This window comes from Notolabrus celidotus, chromosome 3 (assembly GCF_009762535.1).
Source record: "Notolabrus celidotus isolate fNotCel1 chromosome 3, fNotCel1.pri, whole genome shotgun sequence".
NCBI lineage: Eukaryota > Metazoa > Chordata > Actinopteri > Labriformes > Labridae > Notolabrus > Notolabrus celidotus.
In genome coordinates, this window is record NC_048274.1 from 14,340,673 (window position 1) to 14,368,244 (window position 27,572).

At 40.6% G+C, this 27,572-nt stretch overlaps 1 protein-coding gene across 2 annotated transcripts; it reads right to left on the minus strand.

Moving 5' to 3' along the window:
* Window positions 1-202: 202 nt before the first annotated feature.
* mindy2 (MINDY lysine 48 deubiquitinase 2) lies at window positions 203-26,284 on the minus strand. 2 transcript variants are annotated; one of them, XM_034680677.1, is made up of 9 exons: window positions 25,278-26,284; window positions 22,773-22,830; window positions 20,407-20,471; window positions 13,034-13,192; window positions 10,791-10,893; window positions 9,416-9,558; window positions 7,158-7,331; window positions 6,079-6,276; window positions 203-4,459 (listed from the first exon to the last, which is right to left on the minus strand). In XM_034680677.1, exons 1-9 carry the CDS (start codon window positions 26,190-26,192, stop codon window positions 4,271-4,273), a joined length of 2,004 nt encoding a protein of 667 aa, XP_034536568.1. In that variant the 5' UTR covers window positions 26,193-26,284; the 3' UTR covers window positions 203-4,270. The 2 variants fall into 2 exon arrangements, with proteins under 2 accessions (XP_034536568.1, XP_034536569.1); XM_034680678.1 differs by having other exon boundaries at window positions 203-4,456; window positions 25,278-26,274.
* Between the last annotated feature and the right edge of the window lie 1,288 nt (window positions 26,285-27,572).

Here is a 27,572-nt window from a genome sequence, read left to right on the forward strand (position 1 = left end):
ACACTACAGACTCTTGTGTAACGGTCCCACACAAAATTAATCTGACAAGTTAATTTGTTTAATTGTATTTGGTGCCATACTCAAACATCCACACTGAAGTTTCGTCTTCACTTTTTAGAGTATGATATATGTGATCAAACAAACTCGGTGCCAAAATCTCTCAGTAGTAATTAGAGCTCATTACAAATGACAACAAAGCAACTATTGATCTTAGTCTTTTATTATTCTGGTACTTCTAATCAGGTTGAATGTCCCTCGTCTATAAGGCATTTTGTTATATATATATCACCACATACATTATGTGACTGCAATGTGAAAGGCTACATACATTATTTGGTCATTTATGTAAATAGATGAACATTGAAATAACACAAATGAGTAACCTCCCATATTCACAAACACCTTCCTTCTTGTATGTTTTTTTTTTATGTGAAATATAAACAGAATGGGCCATACAAAGGAAATAATATTCTCTCAGGGGGGATTGATCATAAGATTTTACTCTGCCTAACTTTCAGTCCACACTGTACATGCACCACAAAGTAAAATGTGGGAGTATGAAATATTGCGTTAAAGAAAATGTCTCCCTTTAGATTGTTCAGCAGTCTGGATGTGTGTCTCATACAACAAGAATGAACATTTCCCTCCTGTGCTACATAGATGACAACACTTGAGCCTTGTAGAGGAGCCTTTTTGTCTGTTTTGGTGTAAAAGTTTGAGCATATTTGAAAAGTTGTGTGGTTAAATGATGAACTCCTGAAAAATAACCTGAATTAGGGGTGCACCTACACCTTTTTTTGCTGATTGGGTCGAGTACCAGTGATTTTTACATGTTTTCTCATTTTGCAAAAAAAAACTGCCAAACATCTTTTCATCTATTGTTGTTCACAACTTCTTCCTCCTCATGTATGAGCTGCGTGCTGGTACTCAGGCCTTTGCACTGTAGGTATTTTGCCTGGTATAGGTGTACCACTAACCTGAATATATCAAATTGCAGCAAGTTCTATTGAAGTGGTAGTATTTTTAACAAATATACCCTTTCATTTTAAGCCAAAACATTTGAACAGCCCTTTCATACTTTTACAAATTAACATTACTCAGCTTGCTTAAGCTACTGCCACCAAGTCGAGATATTTCTTTTGGCCATAATTCATTTTTTAAAAGGTACCCAAAGAACAATAGCACTCTTGCACAATTTATGTTCAGTATAAAATGAGGTATGTTTCTCTTCTGTTAGTGCATATCAATGTAACAGTGCAAAAACCAATTACAATGACTACTGTTTTTTTCAACGACCACCTTATCAAAACACTAGTTTTTACAGCATTTACCCCACCATCACTTTACAAGGCATACAAGAAACCACTTTGAGACATTGAACACACAATATCCTTCTGATCAGTTCATCTTAGGAACGAGGGTGAAACAAACACAGTACAACAAAAAGAGTAAGTTCTGGTAGTAATGACAAGGGATAGCAAGCTGATGCACAGTAGTAAAATCTGAAATAATAATCATAATAAAAATGTGTGGCATGTTTCACTCAGCTTTCTTTTCACTCATATTAACACTTAAAAACAAAATTATGCACACCAGCTCAAAGTGCCCTCAGTGAAGGTTCTTTTTCAGCATGTTCACTTCAAGGGCCAAGACATGAAAGACGTGAAACTTCAAGAAATAAAAGCATAATGTCGCCGGAAAGTCTCCCCTCTGCTTTCTTACTGTAACTTTTAGATTAAATGTGATACTCATTTTAGCTGCAAGGGGGACAATCCGCTTGGGAGTCAATAAAAAGTGTACATAATTAACATATCTTAACCCTGTCCAAGGAGGTTTTTACTTTTCATCAGGTAGTCCAAGTTTATACAAGAGAAGCAGCTTAAATCTAGTGTGAAATTCAATTTAAAGGTCTTAAATAACGTAACATTAAGTTTTTCAAAGTGTCAAAAAGGTTGTGGTGTGTATGCATACACTGATGCTTAAATTTGTGGCTAACAAAGTGACAACAGGCCGAGGAACTGTGCCGGTACATAAAAGACACTGGAGGATATGTCCCTTCACAAGAGGCCTGAGAGTATTTTTGATGTTCATGTGGAAAACCCATGGATTGTCTCATTCTGGAAATACGCCTGTTTCCTTTTGTCCCATAAATTATGTTGAAATGTTGTAAGGCGTTATATAATATATATATATATATATATATATATGTATATGTATATACAAAAACAAAGCCGTGTTAGGGCGACACAAACATGGAGCTTAAACTCCAGCCATCACATGAAGTAGCCTACTGCCTCCACGTCATCATCATCTTGTCCTGACATTACATTTGTTCTTACTGAACAAATAGTAATGAGGACCCGTTAACCAGCACTGCAAAGACCTCGAAGCACAACAGTCTCCCTCAGTCTGTAACAGAAGGCTTGAGTCAAGGCATCCTATTGGAATGTATAGATAGAAAAGTTTCTCAGGAGGCAGTCCCATGGTGCGATAATGGCACAAACCGCTAGCTAAATCCATTATAAGAATGCATTAGGGAAATATGTACATCAAGTGTTTGAACGCTTAAAGCTGCAGTGAAATGCACACGAGTCAAAAGGTGATGCCAGAGAATTTCAGTAATCAGACTGTACACCCCCAGGACAGATCCGTTTCACTCCCACCTCTCTACCTTGTTTTCCAAATATAACACACACTTTGTGGAGAATTGTGGCAGAAAAAGGAGGGGAGTATTGATTCAACATAGCTACAGCATGAAACAAGTCAGGTTCCCAAAATAATTACTGGAGGTAAAAGTCGCTGCTGTATATCTCGATGTTGCAGATCTGCAGTTTGGTTTCAGTGCTGAGGAAAAGTTTCTGAAATACTCCATGGACTTTTCCTGGTTTTGGAGGAATAAAGCATGCAACTTACTGAATTCTGTGGCATTTCTTTTCAAAACTTGACTGCAGTGGAACTTGAACGTATAGAAACTCAGAGAAGACATAATGATAGTGCTTGCGCACGCACACGCACACACACACACACACACACACACACACACACACACACACACACACACACACACACACACACACACACACACACACACACACACACACACACAGCATTTCTTCTTAGAAATGCCAGCAGTGAAAAGGAAAAAGTAAGGTCTCTCAGAACCTCCACATATGCTAAACTAGAGGTGATCTAATACAAATGTAATCTGCAAAAAGCCAGCTGTGTCTCAGGAATAATGTCAAATTCAGACAAATTTCCTCAGGTCAATTCTGCAGGATGATTCTCAGTTTGACGATCCCATGAATGTTTTTGTGAAAAGCAAAAGCAAAGACATTAAATGTCTGACATTTGGGACTTAAGTTCTACAAAGGAAACCTTTTTGGCTATTTCCAAATTGAAACTTGTAACATCAGTGATGTTGAGTAAATGAGGCATGTTTACACACGCCGTTATACCACAAAGCACACATGTACTGCACATACCACACACATGAAAACAGACACACCGTCACATTCAGACAGAGCAGAACACAACACTGCCATACTCTGGTAAGGCAAATCTGAACAGGGCAAGCAGCGATGAATACTGTAGCTACAGTATCTGCCAGCTAACTGTTGTTAACTAACCCTTGGGTACATAGTGTTTCAGAGGGGACATAAATAGTGTTACAATGATTCCTTACAGAGAAGATGAAGCCTCCTAAAATAAGCTTCCTCTTACACAGACACGGACATAAAATGTGAATCTTGGCATCAACAGCTAACTTAACTTAAAAAAAATTAACAGAAACAAAAAAAAGTGTCTTCTATGTTTACGTTTGTGAATATTGATAGGTACAAAAAAGCTTATAAGCTGCAATAGTGAAAATGAACGAAAAGAATGACTTAAAAAATGGTGAGAGTGCGATGTTGTGTTTCTCCAGATTGTGTCTTTTGCTATAAAACACACCACCCCCAATAAACTCGACCCTACATCACAAATATAGTGCACTGTGCAACTTGTAACAAAGTTTGGCCGACTCTATGAAAGATAAGGGGGTAGTAGTTGTTGTTGTAGTGTCCCTTCCTCTGATGTCCAGGCTCCACTGAGGTTAGAGGATAGCAGGCACCAGTGGTTTGGGAGCAGCAGATCCTCTGTTAGTCTTTTCGCGCCCCTTCCTCGGACGTCGCCTTCCCTTATTTGTTGTCGAGTGAGGGGCTGCGTCCCCTTTCTCACAGATAAGCAAATGCACAAAACACTCACACGTTCAGTCACACAGACACGCTGTATGTTACAAAATAGCACATTTGTCTTTATCCTTAGATTCTTTCTTGGCTTTCCGCTCCCCACTAGAGGATTGTTTTCCTGGGCTGGCCGAGGCCCCGGCTGCTGCCGCCGTCCCGGCTCCAGCTGCGGCTCCTCCTGGCCCTGCACCTCCTCTGTTTGCCTCTTCTCCCTCAGCGGGCTCCTGCTGGCCCTGCTGCAAAAACACAGCAGAAGAATATGAGTATTCAGATACGTGTGTTCTGTAATTTTGCTCTGAACAAGAAGAAAATTGTGTTTACTATATCTTTTTTAAAATACAAAGACATTGAGGCACTTCTTCTGAATAAAAATTAATGTCAAAATAATATGAAAACGCAACAGAGCACAAAACCCTTTAAAAGCCCCCAGGTGTACATTGTTGTCACCCTCTTCATTCAGAGTTTAGACCAGTGATTTTCAACCACTGTGCTGTGGCACACTAGTGTACTTAATTATTTCAAAAAAGTATTATTCATATAATGCAAATAATTTGCCATGTAGTGCGTCTGTACCTGCAGTGTAGTGACCTGTGCTACTCACCCACTGGGTGGAAATAAAGCACACTTATGCTCTCAAAGCTAGCTACTTAGTACTCATGGCCAAATCAAAAAAGCCACGCACTGTGGCAGAGACATTAATACTACCTGCAAAAGCCATTGTAAATAAGATGCTTCGCCCTGACACAGTTAAAGAAGTAGCCAAAGTCCCTCTCTCAGATAAATAGATTCATATATTGAGAGACTAAATGTGTCATTTTATAACACTTTTCGTTGGTGGTGTGACTCAGGATTTTTTTTAATGTATGAAATGTGCATTGGATCAGAAAGGTTGTAAAACACTGGTTTAGACTCTTCCAACAGGAAGGGGTTTCACTTATGATAGGAGGGCCAGATCAAACCAATATCTCAGATCCTTTGTGACATCAGCTGTTGAGTTTTTAAACAAGCTGTAGGGTTGTTGTCATGCACAAAGGAAGTTCACTTAGGATTATTGGATCTTTTGTCTCATATGCAGAAAAATGATGTTATCCACAGGAGTTATGTATTTAAATGATATGAATGAACTTATGTTTGTTTATTATGTGTATGTCCTGTGTGTATATGATGCTTGTAGGACTTCTGTTGACAACCAAACTGCCCCTTGGGGACAATAAAGATTTTCAACATAGAAAATACAAATTGTGTTTGTCGACAACCCCTTTTCTTAAAATATCCATGATTTTATGGTTTTTTAAAAAAGATGGAAGTGGGCTGAACTGGAAAGAGAGTTTTATCTTTCTCTGCTCCTCTTGCCAAATTCTGAGCAGCTCTAATAAACTGATTTATCATAAACGGGGAAAAGGTTGATGTTTGTTAAAAAGGTAAATCAGAGCAAAATAGACAAACATTTTAGAAAAGGGAAAATATTTTTCATTTAAAGAAATCCTTTCATCAAAACTACAAGTTTGTTTCACATATCTGCACTGCGAAGGTTTAATAATCGTCAAGGAAAATGTCTATGTCATGGCCTCAAAGTAAAGGGCGGCTTTAGTACATAAAAAAACCTTCCCATCCTCAGTACCTCTTTAATAGCTCAAACTCTAGATTGCACACATCCATCTGTTTCCAAAACACAACATCTTTCCCTCTATGCAACATTAAACACCCCAGATTTGTTAAAGATCTCACCCCCTCCCTTTCATCTGCTTCTGCCGCCCCCCCCCCCCCCCCCCTCCCTCCCTCCCTCCCTTCCCTCTCCCCCTCCCTCTCCCACCTGCTTTTCTCTCCCCTCCCTCCCCCTCCCTCCCTCTCCCACCTGTGCCTGTGCTGCAGCTGCTGCTGCAGCCGCCGCCTGCTCCTGCTCCTGTTCCTGGTAGTACTGCGAGGCTCGTCGGTCCTCCTCCTCCTGCAGCTTCTTGGCCAGCTCCAGGTCGCTGATGCCCTCAGGGAGCTGCTCCCACTGTAGATCCTGACTTTGCTGCTCCTGTTGCAGCGACAGCGCCATCAGATAGTCCTGACACACACGAGTACGCACAAGAAGAGAGAGAGACTTAGTGATTAAGAGGCAAAGCTGTCGATGTAATGCTTGAGTGTCTGCATCATACTTCCCATATTAACTCAGCTCCTTCTATACTTTTCTGTTCATTTTTAGTTGTCGTGTGATCTTCATTATAACTTTCATAGTCATTATTTGTATTACAGCTTACATCTTCCTTTATGTTGGAGGTGAACAACGTATTACACAAAGTATTCTCTATTATGTAAGGTACATTGTTGCTGCACAGACCTTATTTCCAAACTGGAATCAATACAAGTTTCCTACAATCTCAGTGAATTGATTATGAGGGCAGAAAATTGCATAAATAGATTTTTCACACCAACCCTCTCTTGTAGATAAAGAGGTCTGGGCCTGAGTAAGCAGAAGAATAAAAAGTAATAGGCCCCTATGTTCTTGTCTAGTCTGTGTGTTGTGTGTGGGAGCAACGCAGACAGTTTGTCAGCGCTGTGTCTCTGGACCAGTCCAGCCAACCAATGAGCAGACAGCTGTGGAACCAGTAAACATGCCCTGGAGACATCAACACAAAGCATTAAAGGCCAGTGTAGAAGCAGTGTGTAAAGAATAGAAGAGGACTACCCTAGTATTTATGAGCTACAGCACATTTATAATGGAGGACCTTATTTCCATATTTTAGTCTTAGATAGAGGACTTGATTTATTGTGTTACCAGGGATTTCCATTTTCATTTTGTTGTGTCTCTTCTGTCCTCCAGTTTTTCTTGAACTTCTACGAAGTAACTTAAAAATGCAGAAGACCATGACGGCCTTGTCAATGTGTGGAAAGCACTTAATTGTTTTCAGAGAGGACAATTACTGGTTCTGGCATCAGAGCTCATACCTGGTCTATCTGATCCTGCTGGCCTCGGTACACAGTCTCCGGATCAGAAGGAGGCCGCAACCGGAACTCAGAATCGCAGAAGTTGCCGTCTCCATCAACGTTGTGCAGGCTCTCCCAGACGACCTTCTCCTCCGTCAGGAAACCTTGATCTGTGACCAGGTGGTACAGCTGGCCCTAGAGAACAACCACATACACATTACACTCATACATGCTATCAGTGTCACATTATAAGCAGACGTAGTTCACACCCACACATCTGTGCATAGTCGTTTATCAAGCCATGTAAAAGTCTGCAGTTGAGTGATTACAAGAGAACTTAAGCTGTCGTGATACTTTATCTGAGGGTTATAAGTGACACACACAGCTTTGCTGACACTGGCAGCCATACAGTACTACTCAAAATAAAAGTAAGCAGGCTCCACTTCCTCCCCTGGAGATAACAGGAAAGGTCTGCAGTGATACGGGCAGCCAGCTGTGGGCAGGGGCTGATGGAGGCAGACAGGCCTGCGCTCAATTAGGGAACTATTAGAGGCACTCATGAGTAGTCTAATGTTGTGTATTTGTTGTGTATTTGTGTCTTATTTGCATGCATATGTTTATCATTTTAGAGAACACACCATAAGAATATGTTATAGAATGTATGAATGTTTTGGGGAAATACAGAAGAGAACAGGAAGAGTAACAGATATAAGACTTGACAACTAACTGTTTTTAATCTAGTTAAAATAATTATTACAAATGACTCATCACTTAAAGTCTAATATATTGAAAAAATGAATGATTCATCAAAAATAAATACAAAGTTTAACTTTTTGTCTACAGAATAAAAATGTCATTAGAGCCTCTTAATGATATTTATCGCACAGACACAAAATGAGAACGTCTGCTCGATTTGCAAATTTAGTTTTTGCATTATCTGAATATGCAGAAGCGAAGAAACAGATCGAGAATGCTTCTGATAGCAAAACCCATTATTATCTATTGTATGCTGCAGGACACCCGAATTTCCCCTGTTTGGGATGAATAAAGTATCTATCTATCTATCTATCTATCTATCTATCTATCTATCTATCTATCTATCTATCTATCTATCTATCTATCTATCTATCTATCTATCTATCTATCTATCTATCTATCTATCTATCTATCTATCTATCTATCTATCCATCCATCCATCCATCCATCCATCCATCCATCCATCCATCCATCCATCCATCCATCCATCCATCCATCCATCCATCCATCCATCCATCCATCCATCCATCCATCCATCCATCCATCCATCCATCCATCCATCCATATAAAGTGTCTGGATGCTGGTTTGGTCTCATGGTACAGTCGTGCACCCCATGTGCAGAGGCCGTGCAGCCCGGGTTCGATTCCAACCTGTGGTCCCTTTCTTGCATGTCACCCCAACTCTCTCCTTGTTTTCTGATCTCTCCACTCTCCTATCTTCTCTGAATAAAGCAATAAAAGCCTTGAAATATAATTTATAAGAAAAAAAACAACAAAAAAAACAAAAAAAAAACAGAAAGTGTCTTGTGAAAAAAACAAAACTTCGAGGTAGTTTTTTCAGTCTTCAATGAGGGGAACAGAGACACATCTTGACTTATGCTGCATTAAGGATTCCCAGTCCAAGCAAACAATGCTCATAGTTACTGTAAATGTGATTTCATTACTTTTTATTTTTTATTTAGAATGCATCAAAAAATAATAATAATAATAATAAATCATGTTTTGAGGGCTTTTACACCTCTATAGAGTGAGGAGAGGACAGTGGATAGAGCAGGAACTGGGAGAGAGAGCTGAGGTTTGACACGCTGGAAAAGGGCTGCAGGATGGAATCAAACCCGGGCCGCCCACTCTATAGGCACACAGCTTAACCATCAGCCTAAATCTGCACCCTTTGACTCTTTTTCAGTGACACTTGGCTAACATCTTAATCAGTATATCAGTTCCTTTACATATCAAACATATTTGTCTGTCGTGAGTCCCAAAATGAGCCTACCTGAGGTGTTAAGGACAGATAAACAGGTAAAAGCGAGAAAATAAAACAAAAACAACTATGTACAGGTAGGGAGGGATTTACAACAGAGCTATTTATTCATAAAAACAAAATCAGGCCTACAGGGAGTTGTGTAGTGGATCCATTTTACCCTAAATGAAGTATATTGTTCAGGTTTAAGATTGACAAATGCTGTCATCCTCCCCATTTTGTAAATGTCTATTCTAATTCCCATCTACTTTGTATTTCTTACCTTGTATTTGATCATGGTGCTGAAATGGTTATTCCTGAAAAAGACACAGAGCTCTCCCTCCTGCACAGTGGAGGTGAGCTCACACAAGCCGTGGTACGTCAGCTGGGTGGCTGTGCTGCTCAGAAACTGCTCTGCCACGATGCCTGGGACGATAAAGTAGAGGAAACAGAAGGAAAGATTGAGTTTTGATGATTAAAAAACAGAAACATGGACAGATGATATAATTAAGACTATTTTATTGTGTCTGTGTTCTGCAGAATATACAGACAGACACAAAATGGACGTAAAACAGAGTGATGATGCTTTTATTTTGACAGGATTGTTCATCAGTGAGACTCTAAACTTGCTCTTAAAAACACATTTGTTAAGCTTAGAAGAGTTCAGAGCGCTCATTTGTTACTCGTAAATGAACTATTTTTATTCAACACATATTTTCATCATTAGACCCATGAATGAGTCAGCACACTGCAAAAACACAAACAAGCCATCCTGACTCATTTCTGAAGGTGGGTCACTATTTGGAAAGCATGTTGGAAAGCCTGCTGTCATGTGTATAGTGTCTGTTTGAACGTTCAGACTCTGTATGCTGCTGGAAGCGGTTACTATAGTGAACTCAATATAGGCTGAGAGGCAGATGGTGAGAGACATCTGTGAGACAGAACAGCATTCAATTTGGAGCCCACATAATCGGTGTGATCCTCAAACAGACAGAGGAGAGAGAAGCTGCCTACTCTGGAAAGAACCACAACATTAATAAATACAAGAAATGAGAAACAGTTGAACTCTTGTCTGAATATTTTAGCACATGAAAGCATGAACACTAACATATTTGGATGGTTTTAGTGTTACATAATGCATTTAAAGAGGTTGCATCTCAGGGAAGGGTAGCAACCCCTTAAATAGGCCCTCGTAGGAATTTTTCTCAGCTACAAAAACAGAAACACAAAAGAGAGGAGCAAATCTCCGGTATCGATACCTCCATCCACTAAAGCTTTGATGTGTCGACTTGGCATCCACCCAACAGGAAGCTAAGTGTTGAAAGAGCAAATATTTTGAGCTGAGAAGGTAGTGACAGCTGGCAAGAAAACAGTGAGCTGTGGAAGTAGGTCATTTGATGAGTGGTCACATGTATGTCCTGGTTTTATTTCAGCCTGGTGTGAGGTTTTCTGTAGAATGTGTTTGCCCTGGACACCCCAGTAAACATATCTCAAGTAGCGGATGTGAGACCGAGTCACCAGTGATGTTTTACCTGAGCTGATTGAAAAAGAAAATACAGGATTCTGTTTTAATTTACATCTGCATCGGGAATAAAGAGGGCGAGGACGAGTCAGGCAGGTCAGAGAGGATAAAGAGAGAGAGAGGAGAAAACACTCACCTTCCCCTGCCAGCTCGCTGTTCTCCGACTGTTTGCAGGATATTATCTTCTCCACCAGCTGGTTGTAGCTGCAGTTGCCCACTGCCTTGACAATGTCATGCATCTGCAAACAAAGATAAAAACAGTGGGAAAGAACATTCACAAAGCTTTCAATGTTTGACTGAAAGCCAGAGTGCATTAATAGAACATTTACAACGGAGAGAGAAAGTCTAGAGAGAAGAGGTCCACACTGTGACTGCAGAACTTTTGCACATTTAACCATCAGTTACCTCTATTCAGCTGTTTGTGAACGGTCATTTGAAGTGCACACAGACGAACTCAGAAGGAGGAACTTTTAGTTTTATGTTTGTGGTGAGAAAATAAGCAGGACCAGCCACAGGACAGTGTAGCAGCAGATACGTCATAAGAATGAACTCAGAGCTAAACACTGTCAGAGTTGTTATGAAATTAAATTGTGGCAATTCAACAGAATGATGCTCTGTAAAACCAGGAGGAACAGGATGAACACATATACTCTACTGTTATACAGAAACTACTGCATCCACCACATACGGCTCAACACTTTTAATAATAATAATAATAATAATTCAAAGGATTTATATAGCGCTTTTCTTAATACTCAAAGTCTTTTGACGTTCAAGTTTCAACCATAACTGAACACCTCAAGAAACATTTCTGTTTCTGAAATATTTAAGATCACACTATGTCAAACCAGGGCATGGTCTCAGTGACGTCACCAACTGGTTTCCAAAGAGGCAATCATGAAGCTGAAGGATGGTGGTTGCCATATTGAAAATGGGGTCCCCAGCTAACTTCCAGCAAACAGGTAGAGTTGCTGCCTGGCAAACAGCTAAAAGGCACCAAAGCTAAACTAGCTATGTCCCAGATGTGTCCTATGTTATATCTTAGTTTTGCATAGCCTTAACCTTAACCTTCAATTATCAGGCCCCTCTCCTTTGGAACCATCTACCAGTCAGGGTCCGGGAGGCAGATGCCCTCTCTACTTTTAAGATTAGGCTTAAAAACGTCCTTTTTGATAATTGCCATAGGCTTAGACTCTCACTCCCTTCCCCCCCAACCCCCTCATCACTTACTTTAACCCTTCCTGTCCCATTGAAAGATACTAACCATAGACCTCTCTGGAGTCCCTGAGCTTCCTTGTCTCGTAGGTTCCTCTGAGTTGCCGTAGACCTCCTCCTGCTGCGGACGTTCCAGACTCCAGCTGATACGCACGTGCTAGACTCCAGCGGCAACAGCTTCTACTACTCGTCTCATCACTATCACCGCACCCTCTATCTCTTATTATTCTCTATCCCTCTTTCCAGACCCAAATAGGTCGAGGCATGATGGCTGTCTTACATGAGTCTGGTTCTGCTCGATGTTTCTGCCTGTTAAAAGGAGGTTTTTCCTTGCCGCTGTAACTAGCTAAATACCGCGAGGTGCAATGCTCATGGTAAATTAAACTGCCTTGGTGTTGGGTCTCTGTCAAGCGGCAACCTCCGTTCCCAAAATATGAAGCCCATACAGAAGTGTTATAAACTGCAATTCACCCAGGACCCGCTTGAGGCTGGCTGCAGAAACACCGAAAACCACATACACACCAATTCAAAAAAGACGATCTTTGCAGCATTTATAAACATGTTTACAGCCTGGTTTAAAAAACGGCTTGGCTCTACGTAGCTAGTTTATCTATCGGCACACACTGTGCAGGGGGTGAATTTTTTTCTAACGCGACGGTTCAGAAGATATTAAGATCACAAGTTTTTGCCCAAATAAGGACATGACTGACGTGACTCCCGGACGGGAACACATAACTGTTGTCTAGGAAACCCGCCTCTTTACGTCACAACATGCCTGGTTGAGTTCCGCGTTTCCAATATGGCTGCCGCCGTCGATTGGCTTCAAAACAGCGCTTAGGAACAGATGGGTGACGTGACGTCACGGATACTACGTCCATTATTTATACAGTCTATGGTCTCTGTTCATAATTTGACACAGAGTGGTCTAGACCTGCTATGTTTGTAAAAGCGTCTTGAGATAATGTTTTTTGTGATTTGGTGAAAGTCTTACGTGCAATTATAAATAACTTCATGATAACATCTCTTTGTTTTTTTGACTGTCCGAACAAAACCAGACAGCAACACTTCACCAGACTACAGAGAGAGTGTCAAGGATACGCCTTGAGAGCAAGTAAACAAGTTCATTCTATCCACATCAGTGACGATGAGTCAGGTCCAGCTCACCTGGGGGTCAACTAGCCAGCCGTGATAGAGAGGGATGTCCAGCAGATCGAACACGATGCATTCTGGGGTGTACTCGAAGACCCGCACCCCTGTGAACTTGACATTCACATCCAGACCTGTCTGCAGCTTGTGCAACACTGCCATGGCATCACTCATGTTCTGCGAAACAAGGAGAACAAAGGGTCAGAACTTCATTAAAAACGGCACAGTGACAATACCACAGATGGGACTGTTACACAGAACCACAATCTGCATCTCATACCAGCTGTTTTTATTAACTGTGAGCCGTCTTCATTTGTTAAATTGTTCCTGCTTGTCTGCACACAGTCAGATGATTTTTCTTTGTCTGCAAGGAGCCACTCGCCGCCACTTATTCCTGTGCACCACGATAAAACTGCTTGCACACACTCACAACTTGATTTGGTTGTCAAATATTCCTGGTCCATAGCTGTTTCTCTGGCTTTAACATGAGTGTTTCATATTTACGGCACTTATTAGGTTTTGCTCTACTTACTGTCAATCAGCCTTCAACCACAGGAGGAAATGGAAGTCTCTGCCAGGAAAGCATTTGATATTACATTTCTGTGCAAACTCCCAGGCTTATTATTGAGAAACATGATACACTATTACCAAGGGATGGACAAAATATCAGAGACACTTGGAAATGCAGTTCCATCCATTAGCCCAGCATTAAACATTTGATTTTAGGGACATTTTAAAATTTGTTTCATGGTGGACGGAAGACAGATGACAAGGAAAAAGGAGGGATGATGTGTAACAAGGCGGGCAATAATTAAGGCTGCAGTAGCAAAGTGGTTTTAAATAACCCTCCCTCTCTACCTAATATTTGTGCACGGTATCTTTCAGTGAATATGTGGCCATATCAGCATGTAGACACAGGCAGCATATGCAAGAAAATGAACAATTTATTAATTATAAAATGTCCAAACTTAAACAGAAGAAAATAGAAATTGTGAAAATAAAAGCTTGTAAAGGGGTTAAAGACAAGCGGCAACCTCTGGTCTTAAAATGTGAAGCCAATGCAGAAGTGTCTGCCAGTCTGCAAGTGTTAAAATCTGCAGGTCATTGAGCGTCCGATTGAGGCTAGCTGAACAAACACCGGAAACCACATACACACCAATTCAAAAGAGACGATCTTTGCAGCAATAATAAACATGTTTACTGCCTGGTTACAAAAACAGTTTATGTCTGAATAGCTAATTTCTCTCTCGGCACACACTGTACGGGGAGATCTTTTACATAACTTGTTATTTTTGATGAGTTTTGCCTAAATAAGGGCATGGCTGACTTTATTGACAGACGGGCACCCTGTAGCTGTTACCAAAAAGGCTAAAGGCCCTCCTCTTTACCTCCCACTAGCTCGACAGACATTAGACATATTTCCAATATGGCACCCGCTGACAACCGGCTTCAAAACAGGGCTTCAGAAACGGATGGGTGACGTCACTGACACTACGTCTACAGTCTATGGTTAAAGTCCTTGTTAGTCAGACAGATGATTAAATTCTGTGGCCATTTTAAAGGGTGATGTCTGTTAACTTTGAATGTTTTTCATTGTTTTCTCTATCCAGTGAAATGACTTCCTAAAGCCTCAAACATGAAGTATTCCAAGCTGTAAAACCTCCACCTCAGAGTTTATTGTACAGCTTAGATCTCTCTAAGACCTCCAGTAGGGGCCAGAATTGGTTGAGAAGGTGTTGAACCATCTCAACACAACAATAAGGACCTGGGCTGAAATGGATGGTCAAACCTTCAGTTTGCAAAGTGTCAAAATATTGATTTCAATGACTTTTATGTCTGTATTTTTAGATGATGGGAGATGAGTCACTGCAGCAGAAGGTATGCATTGACGTCACATTCTCACATGACACTCACAAACACACGCATGCACAAACAAGCTACCAATATCAGTGAGCTAAGCTGGGATACCAGGAGGAAAGCACAAAAAAACTAGAGGTAAAATTCATCACACTTCAGACAGTGAGCAGTTTCTGATACTGGTGTATAAAGCAGGAAGCTTAACCCTGGGCAGTATTGTTTCCCAAAACAGCACCTGAAGGCATTGTGAAGCCTGGGGTGGGTTTAATATTTTATCTTGATACATTGGCTGACTAAAAAGTCCCGGACTGACGTCAAACCCTAAACACAAACAGAGCTGATCAGGGTTCTATTCAGAAAAATCATCCAGGGAACTTCAGACTCCTGGACTGGTTCTGCAGCAGCAGCCTGGTGAACATGTCTGCCAGCTTCGAATGTTATCCGCTTCTTAGTGGATCATTTTGTAAAACTATTAGAGGTTTCCTATTAAAACATGGTTTGCTTCACTTTGCATGAATCATCATCTTCAACCTTTTGGAGTCTTTCTGAACTTGAATAGCCAATTATCTCTGTACCACCTAATTATACTCGTTCTGTTTGAGTCAACAGAGGCAGATTGTTTGTTGTCCTTGTATTTTCTGTAAAACATTAAAAACGTATCACTTGTTTCCCATGTCAGGTCTCCTTTCTGATGGCAGCTTTTATGCTCTTAAGATGAGCAATGATATCAGTTATATGAGCTGCAGGTTAATAGGAGTTCATCTTTGAGTAAGAGGCTGAGTTTAGGGATCAAATACAAAAAACATACAAAAACAGGATTTTAAGTTTACATCTGGGTAAAACATAACAGGGACTTTTACTTTGTTGTAATATTTTTTTAGAAGAATAACTGTAGTGAAGTTTAAAGATTGTTCCTCAAAGATAAAAGCGGCACACAAGTTGACAGCAATTCCTTCAATTTATATCAGCAACTGATCCGCTGAGCAGTCTCCACTTTAACTGCCATTGAATTCAAGTAAGGATCTGATCTGCAGCCTTTTACTGCACTGTGTTACCCAATATCATCTACATAAACATTACATTACATTACAAGTATGTCATGCACTCGCACACCTGAGAACCAAACAGACTCGTTCTTGCATTCAGCCTCTGAGCACTGTTTCCCAGCTGGCTCTGAACTCGGCTGCCATTTATCCCTGAGATCAAGATCAGCCTCACAGCTGAGCCCCACATCTCTACTGTGCGGTCGTAAGTGATTTCTAATAGATTTTAACTCAAACGGAGTGAGTGGAGAGATGCAAGAAAAAAATGTCCTGTGACAGCAAAGATCGTTCTACACGCAAGAACCTGAGTCTACAAACAGCTGATGTGTTTGAGGTTTAGCAGGCTGAAACAGGACTGGATGAATGAATACAGCAAATTCAGTATTCAGTGACAATATAATGACTCAAAGTTAACATTAATGAAACTTAGAAACAGAGTTAGAGTTTGGGTAAAAATTACAAATCAGGGGCGCCTGATGTCTAGGGGCGAGTATTGGCAAGAACCTCACGGTATGATACGCGTCACGATACTTGGGTCACCATACGATAGTATCACGATATATCACAATATCACAATATTGTGATATATTGCGATATTCTACACAGTTAACTAAGAACAAAATAGGGATGGTGTATATGTATATCACACAATATTACTCACAACTGAAAGGACAAATGAAGTAAAAACTATTTGATTGAAAACAACTTCTCCACTTTATTGTTTTTGAAATACTGAAGTCGTATTTTAGTTCCAACTCGGCTAAAATATGAATTTTAATTTTTACAAAATATCAATATTAAGAGTTGAAATATGGATATTGTATCGGAGGTCAAAGTATCACGATATATTGCTGTATTGATATTTTTTCCCACCTCTACTGGTGTCTAAGTGCGCCCCATAAACAGAGGCTATAGCCTTCGTCACAGCGGTCGCCAGTTTGACTCACGGCCTCGACCATTTGCTGCATGTCTTCCCCCGCTCTCTTCTCCCCACATGTTCCGTCCCTCTACAGTTGTCCTATCAATAAAGGTGAAAAATGCCTTCCCAAAATATACAGTATAAAACTTTATATTACAAATCATAACACTGCAACACATCTCAACCCACTAGACATAGACTGGATTGTTTCATACATGGTCTTGCAAATGATTACAATATTCTAATACTAACATTTTCTTGATATCACGATTTTGAACCATCTTTAGTCCACCAGCTGGCTCCGACACGCTATCCTAGACGTGAATCTTTTATTTAGCATTATGGAATGCATTCTGTGTGTGTGTGTGTGTGTGTGTGTGTGTGTGTGTGTGTGTGTGTGTGTGTGTGTGTGTGTGTGTGTGTGTGTTTGTGTGTTTGTGTGTGTGTGTGTACTTCGCACGATATCTTGTGCAAAATTTTGCAAGTGAACAGCCTCAAGGGTCTCAACCTGAATCATTATGTGCCATCTTTCATGTCTAGTGAGCAATAAACTGTTACATAATGAGAGGTTTTCAAATGAAGTTCACAGCCCTGTGTGCGGACTGTTGACAGTAGAGATACTGTACGTCCCATGAGCAACCCTTACTCCAGTTTTGACACTTTGGTGCTGAGAGTGGAGGTGAAAAGCCTGCAGCTGGCCCATCTGAGTGTGTGGATTAGGACGCTTACGAGCGGCAGTGATGTCAGGATTAGCAGGCATGTGTAATGGACCACTTCTCTTCACTTTAGGGCAGAGGGCTCCGACAGCAGATGAGCGCTTTGAGATCGGATGATTAGCACTGAATCACTCTCATTCAACTGTGCTTATGTTGGATACGTCTCTATAGTACAACGTAAGCACTGAACACTGCTGAGGATTTGCAGTTTTTTTTACTTAGCCAGGAAGGCTCGCTGCTTTTCTTTTTGTTTGCGATCATTGATAGTTCCCCTGATCACATTTCACGACTAAAGGTTGAAACATTCAGCCAAGAAACAAAACTTCAATAAAGCCTACCTCCTACTGCTTTAAAAAAGTACCTGAATACCTTCTCCATGTTACATGTGGAGTTCAAAAAGCAAAACTTTTCCTCCACAAAAACAAGACTGAGTAACTGTGTGTAGTCTCCCTGCGATTACGTCTGACAAAAATCTGTGACAGAGCACATCCACAAACCTAAGACCCAACCTATCAATCACAGAAGGACAAAAGACGCTATTATGTGACCCATCAGTGGGAGTTTACAAGCCTGTAATGTCTCATAATGTGGGTCATACTTCCATGAATTCTGACACACATCAGCAGCTGCTCTACATTTTTGTTGGATTAATCATCCGGCTAATCTAATGTTTAAAATGGTTGTTAGCCTATTTTCAAATACATGAGGAGGGCAGACCAGCTCTCAATATACTGATATAATACTACTGTGAAATAATACTGACTAATATGATAACCAAGGTTATTAAATGCACGGTCACATGGTCAAAATGAATATTTCTAAGCTGCACAAAGACACTTTTTAGTGATTGGAGCTAATAAAAGACTTGCACAAATTGAACATATGTCCTGATAACTTTTGATTTTAAGTACAACTTCCTCTCATATGATACATTTAAATGGATCCTCCAGGAACTAAATAAGTACCCACATCAACCTGCACATCTTGGTTTTTCTTAAAGTCTGCCTTTAATGGATAGGACAGCTGAAAAGAGACAGGAAATGTCGGGAGCAGAGAGTGGGGGAAGACATGCAGCAAATGGCCGAGGCTAGGAGTTGAACCAGCGACCACTGGGACAAGGACAATAGCCTCTGTATATGGAGTGCACTCAGACCGCTGGGCCAACAGAGCCCCTGATAATGAATCTTATGTGGAGCTTTAATGTTTCTAATTTCACCATCAGCAGATTATTCATCCTTTCTGTCCAAGTTAACGGCCCTGTTTACTCAATGAAAGAAAATATGACCAGAAGATTTACATATATGAAAACTGACATCCAGTCATTGTGTCAGTAGAGGTTTGGATGCTTGAAAACATGTTATCATTTAGATTACCTCAGAGCAAACGTAAGGTTTCAACTGCATTCATGATCATGACCTATGATAACCCCTTTCCTCCAGTAACTGAGCAGCAGCTATGGAGGAGTTGCTTTGTACGAGTCCTGCCTGGGTCCTCTGAGATAAAAACAGAGCAAAACTACACTCTCACTTCCACCACTCTGCCAAGTAAATATTTAACAATAGCTAAAGAGCAGCCGTGCAGCTGCTATTTTAATCCTCACACACTCCTGCGACAGATGATGTTTTTTGGCTGAGTTTAAAAATAGAACTGCTTCTGTTGTGAACTCCTACAGCTCTTTTCACTAAGTCAAGCCAAATTCAGTTGTGTCTTGGAACGACTCACAAGGCAATGAAGGCACATCTCTGCTGGTTGCAAAGAAAGGGACACCTATAGTCTGACAGGCACATCAACATATTACAGACTCACTCTCCTACTATAGTCTCCACATCCTGTGTCACGCACACACATGAGGACAGACACATGTTAAAGAGCTCCCAGGCCAGTGTCCAGGATTAGACTTCCATAATAACTATGCAACACAAACTTCCAACCACTCCCTCACTTTAACTGTGCACGCTGAAGACACCGCTGATGTGTTCAAGAGCTTGTATTTCAGCTCAACTTAAATTTAGACAGAGCTTAGCCGTGAGCGTCTATAAGAAGACTGCAAATTATTTTTTCTGCTCTCTGAATTAGGGACAAGTGTGGCTTCAAATCATTCACAGATGTGCTGGTTCTCTGCCACGCAAGAGCAGGAGGAGGAGGAGGAGAGGTAGGGCTGCTCCTGCTCCTCGGGCAGAGAGGCAGTGGAGATGGGAGGAAGCAGGAGAGCCGAAGCTCCATCTCCAAGTGAATCTCACGGTGAGCCACACACACACACACACACACACATACACACATACACACACTCACAGCCTCAGTAATAGCCGGGAGCTGAACCCAGCCATGCGTCTCTAAGCATTCACAGCCATGTGAAACAACATAATCTGACACTCCTGACCCCTGTTGTTCCCTGGGCCTTGCAAGACACATCTTATGTAACCTATAGAGCAGTGGGGGGAAGAAAAAAAAAGATAAGCTGCAGCCTATGTGGTTTGTAATCAACTCTATGCTTATTTCCCTTTCATGGCCCAATCCGTGACCTTTCCTGCTATCATGATGCAAATATGCACAGCCGCTTCAGTATGAGCATGCAACTACACTGAATATGTGGCACATTAGAACTCTCTCTTTGTGTACTGCGGTGGAGATACATTGTTAATGATGGGGGGGACCAGCTGCCATATTTTCAGTGTGTCAAAGAGACAAAAATGAGAGCTCATTTTAAACCTGCTCAAATACTACTAAGACATAGAGAGGGAGAGAGTTCATCCCAAAAGCCCTGCGCTCCTCCAAGTCAGCAGCTTATTAACACTGACACTTACGCAAAAACACATGACGGTTAATATTATTCAGAGGTGATTAGACAAGCCTTACCTGCTCGTAGTTTAGCCTCTGGGCTTCTGATATCTCTTTAGGCTTTGTTTCCAGAATGTAGTCCCCTGCAGAGGAACAGAAGGAGAGGGATTTTGCCAGATGTATATTGTTGTGACAGAGAAAAACAAGGTGGCAGAACTGTCCAGCTGTTTCCCTAAAAGAGGCTGTGCTAAATATGTGGAACCAGCCAAGTCCCTGTCCACTGTGGAGTCACCTTAAAAGCTCTGTGCACTCAGTCCTGTGGGCAGGCATGACCTGTTACAAGCAGCACAGCCTGGCATATTACCCTGCTTCTGCAATCCTTTGGTTCCTGATTTTTTTTAAGAGGAAGCACTGAAAATGAATTCTTGTCACTGCTGTCAAAGTTTGATTACAGTCTTCTACTTGGTTTTAAAACTCTTGCGCAACTATTTTTCAAGATGCTTCACAGAGAATCATTAATTTATGAGGAACTGGAGAGAGCCTCCTGCTGCACTGTCAACACATACTTTTCCTGAGAAGAACTCAGGGGGCTGTCATCAACGTCCTGTCATCAACAGCTACATTAACTAAAAACAGCCACACATGAGGCGAAGGAAAAATGCTTTTACGTGTAGTAAGCTCAAGCAAGTAGAATGGTTAGAGCATATCCAGGGGGGGAAAAGTCTTGTGATGATTTCATGCGCTGTAATTGTAACAACTAGCCTTGAAAAGCACAGTGACTTCTTCATTTTGCACGAGTGCCAAATCCTTAACTGACCTATGAACAGAGCACACAAAAATAGTACATTTTACCAAGTGGAGAAAGACTGTGTTTTATTCTTTTTAAAATGCATCAGTTAGCACGGCAAATGATGCTTTCTTTTTTTTTCTGTTGAACTCAGACTTCTGCAATCATCAGCCTCATACACTCTTTGTTGCTGTGTTTTTATAAGTAGGGTGGATACAAACTACAAGCTAAAACTGCTGACTCCCTCGTAATCCCTGGGCGTCCTTTGATTTCTGTATCTCTCCGGCTCTTTGCGTCCACATCACTAGCACTCTGCACTTCTGAGGGATGAAAACCGCCCACTTTTAACACCACCACTGAACTTCCCTTGGTGTTTGTGTGTTATGGACAACACTGCTGTTGAGGGTATCCAGAAGTCCCAAGACATGATATGATACGGTATGATACTATACAACATGATATGATACATTATACCTCTTTGGCAATTTGTCTTGGACACTGGTCTACTTTCAGTCCTGAGAGTCAGAACGAAACATGGTGAAGCAGCGTTTAGTCATTATGCACCACATATCTGGAACACACTCCCTGAAAGCTGTAGGTCTGCTCCAACTCTCACCTCTTTTAAATCAAAGATTAAGACTTTTTAATTTGCCTCTGCCTTCCTATCTTAGCTTATTTTAACTCGCTTTAAATGCAAATTTCAAAATTACTATTAATTATATTTCTAATTTTCCTTTTCTTTTCTGCTTTATTATATTTGTCATTTAAATTCTGCTCTTTTATGATCGTCTGAATGTTTCCAATGCTTTTAATGTTTTAATGTAAAGCACATTGAGTGGCCCTTGTGTATGAAATGCGCTATACAAATAAAGTTGCCTTGCCTTGGACACAACAAGTACTGCACACATTTAGCTGCCTCCACAGTATTATGAATAAACAAAAACAATAATAACATACATAGACAGAGAAGCACATGCTAATGACAACCACAAACAACGTGAAGAACTGTACATCACCCATATATTGCACCCATACAAGATCCACATGCAACACTACACATAACAGCACTGAGAAAAAATGCTAATTGTGATTAAAAAAAAAAAAAAAAAAGACTCCCAAATGTCTTTATTATGAAACTGTGTTAGAGTTGAGAGCTCTCTATTTCATGGCATGTAGTAATGTGAGTTGTGGAGGGCAGGAGAGAAGAGATGGCACTGGTTTCCTTTCCAGCAGCAGATTGGATCACAGGGGGATTCCCCACTTCTGGTCTCCCCTCTGTTGACTCTGGGATATAAATCTGACCTTAAGAATGTAACCAATCATCTGAGAGGATGTGAAACACAAGAATGTTTACCAGGCGGGTGAAACTCAGTGCCAGGGGCTTTATGAGCTAGTATGTTTACTGGGAGAGTGGGCAACAGTTATTCAAGTCATCAGGATTTAGAAAAAGCAAACGTGTATTCCTTCTGGTGGGTTGCGTTATAAATGTGTAATTTCTGCATATCAGCTAAAGCTATGTGCGGGGAAAAAGACAATCAGAGGTGTGCCTGATTCCGTTAGGTGACATAATAATTAAATCATTATTACACAGTTCCCATTTGATCAATAACATGGCATCAGCCAGCTCTCTTGTAATCTGTTTAATAGAAACACTCACCAAGATACTCCATCAGTTGCTCAGCGGTTATAATTTCCATCATGGGAGGCATCTTAACCTGCAACAGAGACACATGGACACCGCTGTCCATTAATTCGTTACCCAATTATAAAACAAAGCACTGCAACATGTACCAATGTTGTAACACTATGACAGTGAGAGAGATGTTTCTGATTCATTTTGCTCATGTTTTGAATTTGTTTCATTTTGTGGATGTCAAAGATTATCCATCCTCTGAGACTTGAGTGTCTTATCATTGAAGAACAGGAGGAATAGCTGTTACTATAAAGGTAAAAATGTATTGATTAAGACAGAGTTATCCACACTATGTAAAAATTCAGCAGACAGATGTTGTGGATGATACCATTCAAGGACCCAGCAGTAGCGGTTCTAGACCAGTTTTACTGGGGGGGCCAGGCTGCGGCCAAGGGTGTTGTCAGAGGGACACATTCAACCCTGACAAAAGAGACTGAGAAGGGTGAGGACCGGCTGAGAACTAACTGGAAAAACATCAGTGCATCCCTATATACTAGACATATATACTACATCAAAATGCAGACTGACAGCAGCTGTTTGGCTGTTTACACTCAACATGAGTCCCTTAGAACTCTAAGCTTTTTTTATTGTATAATATTTGTTTGGTGTGTGTCTTTTAATGTGATTTTCTGTCACTTATCTCTCCCTGAAATACCTCTGGCTCACTCTAATGTAAACATATTGTCTCCCCCAGATTGCATTTAGTTCTAATAATCTTTAAAAACGGAGGACTGCAGAGGAAATGAACATTATTCTCTCTTTTATATGTCAATGCTCTTTACAACAAACTGCTGTCCAATAAGAAAAATAAAGAAAAACAAAGACAAGTTATCCAGTGTGCTGTGTAATTAAACATCTTCTAATTCTGACTTGATAAAATATATCATATTTAATGCTTACAAAGTGTAATAACACACACATTTGTGTTTTAAACCACCAGGCCCCTTCCTACCTCACTGACCTCCTCCACCAACACTCCTTCCCATAACCTGCGTTCCTCACAACCTCCTGTCCCCACCTCACAGAACCAAGCACCGAACCTGGGGGGACAGAGTCTTCTCAGTAGCCGCCCCCACCCTCTGGAACTCACTCCCCTCCCATATCCAAAACTGCTCTGACCCTTCAGCTTTCAAATCTCTTTTAAAAACTCACCTTTTTAAGTTAGCTTTTCATTTGTGATTTTACTGTTGTTTTGTTTGATCTGTGTTATTTGTTTTTGCTTGTATTGATTTTAACAATTGTACAGTGTCTTTGAGATTTTGAAAAGTGCTATATAAAATAAATGTATTATTATTATTATTAGGGATGCACCGATCCGATCCTGGTATCGAATATCTGCTAGATCGGACTCAAAAAGCTAGATCGGATATCGGTGACAAGGGGCCGATATATAGTGCCGATCCATATGGCAGATCTATTCATCTCAGCTCTATGCTTTTCTGTGTTTACAACAACCATTTGCATCTCCTACATCATCAGCAACGACCGGTCTGTGCATTTTTGCCCGGTGGAGCATGATGGAGGTTAACTACAGAGGCTCTGCAGTTTAGGCGCATGTCATGCTTCTTTTGCTAACAACTCCGCCGGAAACTTGCAACATGTGTGCAGCGGTAATGTTTCCACGGATGGCAGTCATGCTGAAAAATATAATGGGAGCCCAAAGGAAGAGGTTTACGTCAACTGTAGCTTACTGCAAAGAAGCAAGAAACCTTCTATTAATGGATTCAAAGTGTGAAAACACGGATAGGTTATTGGATTTAATTGTTCCAGATTCTTGAAATTAAGGGATTCCAGCCTCTGGTTTTGCACTTGGAACCCAGGTACAGCTCACCATCAAGTCAGAAAAGCCTGAAGTTGCCAAAACACGATTCTATCCTCGATTCTATTAAGGAATAGAGATTGTTAAATCAGTACCACGATCAGATCGGCTAGTATCGGTATCTGCAGATACCAAAGCCCAGGTATTGATATCGGTATCGGGAATCAATCTTTATCAATCAATCTTTATTTGTATAGCGCCAAATCACAACAAACGTTATCTAAAAACTAAAAAGTGGGATCGGTGCATCCCTAGCTCTGACCTTTCAGCTTTCAAATCTCTTTTAAAAACTCACCTTTTTAAGTTAGCTTTTCATTGTGATTTTACTGTTGTTTTGTTTGATCTGTGTTATTTGTTTTTGCTTGTATTGATTTTAACAATTGTACAGTGTCTTTGAGATTTTGAAAAGCGCTATACAAAATAAATGTATTATTATTATTATTATTATTATTATTATTATTATTATTATTATTATTATTATTATTAAAAGGGGGTGGAGGTCTTAGGTTCTCATGACAGATTGAATATTAGGGGTATATGTCAACCTGCAGTAAACCCAAGTGTTAATAAGCCTTCCATAGTTTGATTGCATACAATAAGTGCTGGTAGTGCTCAGAGTTATTGATCCATGCTCATCTCAGAGGCTTTACCTTCCATGCAAGCAACAGGACATTCATAATTGCCAGTAATGGACAGGGGCCGTTCTCGTTCTGGGTGATGATCGGAGTATTCTCCTCCCTCCACTTGATCCACTTAATGTGGTATATGGACTGGCCGGCGGCCCGGTCCTTAGCACACGCAGTCTTTGTCCCATCAGCCCCGTACTCGTTTTGCAAGGCCAGGGCCAGTCCTCTGTCCTCCAGCCCCTCACTGTTCAGGTCTGAGCTGGGGCATGAGTTCAGGTTCGAGAAAGACTCCAGTGAATCTATGCTTCTGGACTCTCCTCCGAGGCTGGGATCGGGGTCACTCCCACTCGGCAATCCCTCCGATAAGGTATGATGATCACCGGACAGCCCCGGTTTGACGTTTGCTGTGATTGCATTGTCCGGACACAGATGAGTCGGTTTGGCAAGTTTAGTGGGCTCACTTTCTCCACAACCCAAAACCTCAGCCTGCACATGTGTGAGCCCCTTCGCAGGAGGTGAGGAGAGGCCGTCGCTTTTGTTGTTTACTAACTTTGTGGCACCACCCTCGCTATCTCCTGCAGCCAGCAACGAGTCATGCCCCATCCCGTTACTGATCTGATCCCCGAACCCCGACCACGATCCGCTGGCTTCGGTGTCCTTCCTCTTCTCCTCCTGTGCAGGGGGGACTTCGATCACTTCTGGCAAGTCCAGCTTCCCAGCACTGGAGGTGACATTACCAGGGCTGGGAGTACCAACATTAATGGTGCTGTTATTACAACTAACGTTAACCAAAGTACTGAGAGCAGCCTCACTATTCTTGCATTTCTCGGCAGCTCCTTTGACTCCACCGACAGCCGTAACATCGCCCATTTCTCCCGCAATCGTGGCGCACAAGGCGCTCCCGTCAGTGTCTCGATGCAGGGTTGCATTTTTCTCCATTTCGATGTAGAGACGGTCGACAGATTTTAGCTAAATTTCAGCAGCAGCTTCGGTCCCAAAGACGCCATGACAACTCTGCGAGTGACGTCATCAGAGTGAATTGCTTTCAGGCCAAGCAAGGGGGCGGGAGAACCAAGGCGGTGGTGCGTTTGAAGAAGCTCGTATTTTTTAGATTCCAACATTTACTAGTTCAGTTAAAGATATAAGATAAGATATTACTTTATTGGTCCCCATTGGGGGAAATTCAGTTGTTACAGCAACCCAGACATAAGTACAATCATGAAGAAGTTTCATTAAGTAAAATAAAATAAAATAAAATAAGATAAGATAAGTAAAAATAAAAATAGATAAATAAAGCTAGAATACAATTTAGATATATACAATGTTACAATGGAATTTAGATTAAAATATAAGTCATTACAGGCAGTATTAAAAATGTTTCAGTAGTGACAGGTTGACATGGTGTGATTATGGTTGGTAATGACAAATTAAGCAATAACCAAAAATAAATATGGGTATGTAATATGACCATGAGTTGTAGTTACAATAATAATATAAAATAATAAATATAGCAAAGATAATTATAATACAGTATATTATGCATTATAATGCATAATATCAAGAGAGTCAGTTCGGTTTACCAGTTCAGTTAAAGATATAAGATAAGAAATACTTTATTTGTTACAGCAGCTAACAACAGGGACAGGGGAATACAACAATGTAATAACATAGTTAAAAATATAATAACAATAACAATAATAATAGCAATGACAAGGTAAAATAGAATAGAATAAAATAAAATAAAATAAAATATGAAAACTATTACAGATGTATACATACTATGTACACTTCTATCTGATAAATAGATAGTTAGGTATGTTATTGCACAGATAAAAAAAATCAATCAATCAATATTAACACATACAATATATTAATGACAACGAAATATTGATATGTAATCTAAAGACTGGTTCATTTTTGAGAGGTATATTCCAATCATTATCACAACATAAATTTGCAGCACTGTATACCTGGAATGATGTGCTGAACATGGTGCAGAAGGAAACTGACACATCTTGTTACTCTGGGGGAATTCAAGTCAATCATAAAAGACGGAGAAACAAGCTCAAACGGATCTGGTGATTGCACTGTGTAATCATGTAACCATGTGAAACTGTGACCGTATTTTATTTGTGTTGTTTTGTGTGCTTGTTGTGTGTTGTATCCTGTTTTGTGCTGCTCTCTTGGACAGGTCACTCAATTCAATTCAATTCAATTTACTTTATTGGCATGAACAAAGACATGTTTTTGCCAAAGCACATACAATGTATACACATACATTACATATATATTCATTACATATTATATTCATTACAGGTC

Excerpts from the sequence above, each read along its gene's own strand:
- mindy2 (XM_034680677.1), bottom strand. The coding sequence starts at position 26,192 with ATGGAGAAAAATGCAACCCTGCATCGAGACACTGACGGGAGCGCCTTG. Across the intron at positions 10,894-13,033 it reads GCTGGCTAGTTGACCCCCAG|ATGCATGACATTGTCAAGGC; the intron begins GTGAGCTGGACC and ends CTTTGTTTGCAG. Across the intron at positions 9,559-10,790 it reads CAGCGAGCTGGCAGGGGAAG|GCATCGTGGCAGAGCAGTTT; the intron begins GTGAGTGTTTTC and ends TTATCGTCCCAG.